The 3,978-nt window shown below is 35.9% G+C and overlaps 1 protein-coding gene across 1 annotated transcript; it reads right to left on the bottom strand.

The window, feature by feature from the left end:
• Window positions 1-2,456: 2,456 nt before the first annotated feature.
• On the bottom strand, window positions 2,457-3,446 carry LOC307152149 (olfactory receptor 51E2-like; the record flags this gene model as incomplete). Its single annotated transcript, XM_079860556.1, has 1 exon — window positions 2,457-3,446. One exon carries the CDS (start codon window positions 3,444-3,446, stop codon window positions 2,457-2,459), a length of 990 nt encoding a protein of 329 aa, XP_079716682.1.
• Window positions 3,447-3,978: the final 532 nt, after the last annotated feature.

Below are 3,978 nucleotides of genomic sequence, written 5' to 3'. Positions count from 1 at the left end.
GGGAAAGAGGGGGTGGAAAACAGTAAAGCAAATGTCTTTGGTCATTTCAAATATCTTGGATTATTTTCAATCCTACAATAATAAGGAATATTTGGATTTCTGTGAGGCATTAATAACCATCTACTGATGATGCTTTTCCTCATAGATGAATTCAAACCAGGGTCTCCAGCGTGGGAGACGCGCTAACAAGGACACTAAAGACTGCAGCCCCTAGCACACCTCTTGAGGCCAGGGGAGTGAGGTTTACACACACAGATCTTACTGGCCTACGTCCGTTACACTCACCCCCCTAAGCCTCTCTTCCATCTGGGTCACTGCACAAGTGTAACCGGTCCTACTTGACCCACTCCGAGCAGGAATCAAACTGTGGTCCTTCACAAAGACAAATCTGCCCGATTGCAGCCTTGCTGAAGCACCCCCAGATCATCACCGATCCGGGCAGATTTGTGGAATCGGGCAGATTTGTCTTTGAGAAGGACGCATGAATCAAGCCACGTACAAGGTTGTCCTGGAAGAAAACTTGCTTCCTTTTGCTCTGACAATGTTCCCCAACTCTGAGGATTGTTTTTTTCCAGCAGGACAATGCTCCATGCCACACAGCCAGATCAATCAAGTTGTGGATGGAAGGTGTCATAGCCAGCCCAATCTCCAGACCTGAACCCCATTGAAAACCTCTGGAATGTGATCAAGAGGAAGCCGAGCTGCTTGAATTTTTGCACCAGGAGTAGCATAAAGTCACCCAACATCAATGTGAAAGACTGGTGAGAGCATGCCAAGACACATGAAAGCTGTGATTGAAAATCAGGGTTATTCCACCAAATATCGATTTCTGAACTCTTCCTAAGTTAAAACATTAGTACTGTGTTGTTTAAAAATGAATATGAACTTATTCTCTTTCCATTATTGGAGGTCTGACAACACTGCATCTTTTTTGTTATTTTGACCAGTTGTCGTTTTCTGCAAATAAATGCTCTAAATGACAATATTTTTATTTGGAATTTGGGAGCAATGTTGTCAGCAGTTAATAGAATAAAACAAAAATGTTCATTTTACACAAACATATACCTAGTAAAACCAGAGAAACTGATAATTTTGCAGTGGTCTCTTATTTTTTTCCAGAGCTGTAGACATGACCACATTTTTGACAGGAATGAAAACGAGGCTATGAGGGATAGAATACAGTGTGTTTAATGGAGTGTACTGTTGTTTAAGAACAATCCGATCAAAACGTTTTTCTGAAAAAAAAAAAAAAAAAAAAAATTAGACAAAAGCCCCATAAAAGTTTTAAAATTTGCGAGTTGTAAAAATGACATGATCTAGGACCTTTATACAGTGCACGCCATTGTAAAGTATATCCCTCACAGTCCCATTTTCAATTATCTGTGTTAAATTCGATATGGCGTCTAACCTGACTGAGGTCTATAACCATGAGTAAACTTGTAGTGGTTTTCAACCATCAGGCCTAACGGTCAGTTACTGTTGCTGAATCATGTTGTTCTGAACTGACCCTGCATGTCTTGTGTGAAACTATTTCAAATTACTATAAAAAACAGCATTCTAATAAAAATTGTATTGATACTGACAGTGTGCAGAACAGTTCGGACTAAATGTGGAAAAGCACTTACTTCACTTGCGAAGATGAGTGTGTGACATTTCTTTTTTTTATTTTATCTTTAACGTTTTATGTTCTTCTGGGCTTACAACCTCTGTTAAAACTAAGCTGAGGTAACCAAGCACACCATTGACAATAATTAATAGACATTTTTTTCGTCAGGACCAAGAACTCTGACCAAAGCTAAAAAACACATTTACACTGCATGTGTCAGGTTCAGAAATGTTATTATATATATTTTTACAGAATTAGTATATCTTAGAAAACGTAGAATTTTTGTTTAAAAATTAATTAGGTGGTACGTCATAAGGATTGCTACATATTGGCCTGTGTGCTGTATTCTGCATTTTTGGCATGTAGCCTAAATACTGTAATCTCTGCTCTGGTATTTCTCTGTGTTATTTAATAGAATGGAAGTCTAATTTAAGGAGTATGTTTAATTAGTTTAGTTCACTGAAGCACATGACTGCATTACATGGTATGGGATCATACGTGTCATATAGCACAACACGGTGAGAATTAGTGACTGCATAAATTATTTCCATGAATACAACAAATAATTATTCAGACACATTTATAAAACATTTGTTATATTTATAGCAAATTTAATTGGTTTCTTTTCTTTTGACTTACCGTTAACCTGACATCAATAAATGCAAAGGTACTGTTTGTTCTTTTTAATAAATAAAAAAAGGAAATCACAAACCATCTTTACTTGGCTTTGAATATATATTTCGCCTGTTTTCAACACAATTTCTATTACAACTACAAACAAAATCTATTTTTGTTGAATGATCAAAGTTTAATCTCACAAGCAGTGAGATTAAACCTATAATTATTATTTTTAATTTCTCCTCATATTTCTTTCCTGAGTTGTGTCCACCTTGCTTCGTTTGTACAGTTCTTTTATGGATTGCATGACCTCTTCTGTCTTTAGAGTGTATATAATGGGATTCAGCATAGGTGGTATTGTCTGAGTAAGAGAATTGTTAATTATCCGGGCGTCTGGATGCAAAGGTGTAATTATAGATGCAATATTATTGCTTAAAATTGGGATATAAAAAATTGCCACCAACATCAGATGTGAAGTGCAGGTTTTTATGGATTTTATCCGGTCAATGCCGTGGGGAATCTTAAGCAAAACTAGAGCAATGCATAAATATGAGATGAAGATCAAAATCAGTGGTGCAAAAATCAAGAGACTATAGCAAATTTTACCCAACAAAACATTTACAGAATTATCATTACAGGCTAATCTATAGATAGGGCCATAGTCACAAAAATAACTATCAAGCACATTAGATCCACAAAAAGAGAGTCTGTTCACAGAACCTACAAGTACAGAAAAAAATGTCACAGAAAAAATCCACATAACACCTATGATCAGAAACATGGCTGTTTTAGTTACAATGGCATGATACCGTAGAGGAAAACAAATAGCAACCAGTCTGTCATAAGCCAAAACAAGTAGTGTCAAAGATTGCAGATTCATGAAATGATACACAAAAAACATATATACCAAACACGCTTCATATGAAATGTCCTGGTGCTCAAATAAAAATGTGTCTGTGACTTTTGGAATCAAAGCCGAGCTTCCACACAGATCAGAAAGGGCCAGATGGAAAACACTAATGTATTTGGCTGTGTGAAGTCTGCGGGCCGAATAAATGATACACATGATAAATGAATTCCCTAAAACAGTCACAACATACACCAAAGACAAGAACACATAGTAGTATTTTGCATGTGGGACATTAAAAAAGCCATTGATGAAAAATGTTGCAGGACGAACAAAGGTCACATTTGCCGAGGAGTTTGACTGCATGAAGCTCATGATAGCTGTTGTCTGGCTTTGTGTCACCTGTAATGAAGAACTGCTAGAAATGCGCACAATATTCAAAATATTAAAATAATGTTTAATTTCAGTCACAGTGAATTAATGAATAGGCATACAATATTTGGATGTTCTTTGATATAACCAAATTGAATTAATGAAAGAAGTTATTGTTAAAAGGGATACAAATAAAGAGAAGAAACTCAAGGTTTATACTCTACCGTCTTCAATTTGGCTCATGCATCTAATTCTACCAGCCATCAGACGAATTTATATTAGTTCATTCTCTTGAGCTCTTAGGAATTTATTTGTTGGATCAACCCTTCTCCCTAGAGACTTGAGGATAAAGGCAGGAGTATATTTTAAATCATACAAGTCTAATAAAAAGTATCATGGTTAAAAAGTACTGTGTTCAAAATGTTGCTGTTGTTGTAGTTAAGGATATGTTTAATGTTAATGTTGCACTTTATTCATTTGACGTTGGGGAATGGTACTATACTTTTTGGTAAAGAGTAAATATAGATAATATTCA

The sequence above is a fragment of the Squalius cephalus genome (genome assembly GCF_949319135.1).
Source record: "Squalius cephalus genome assembly, chromosome: 24".
NCBI classification, from domain to species: domain Eukaryota; kingdom Metazoa; phylum Chordata; class Actinopteri; order Cypriniformes; family Leuciscidae; genus Squalius; species Squalius cephalus.
This window is presented reverse-complemented; position numbering and strand designations above follow the sequence as displayed.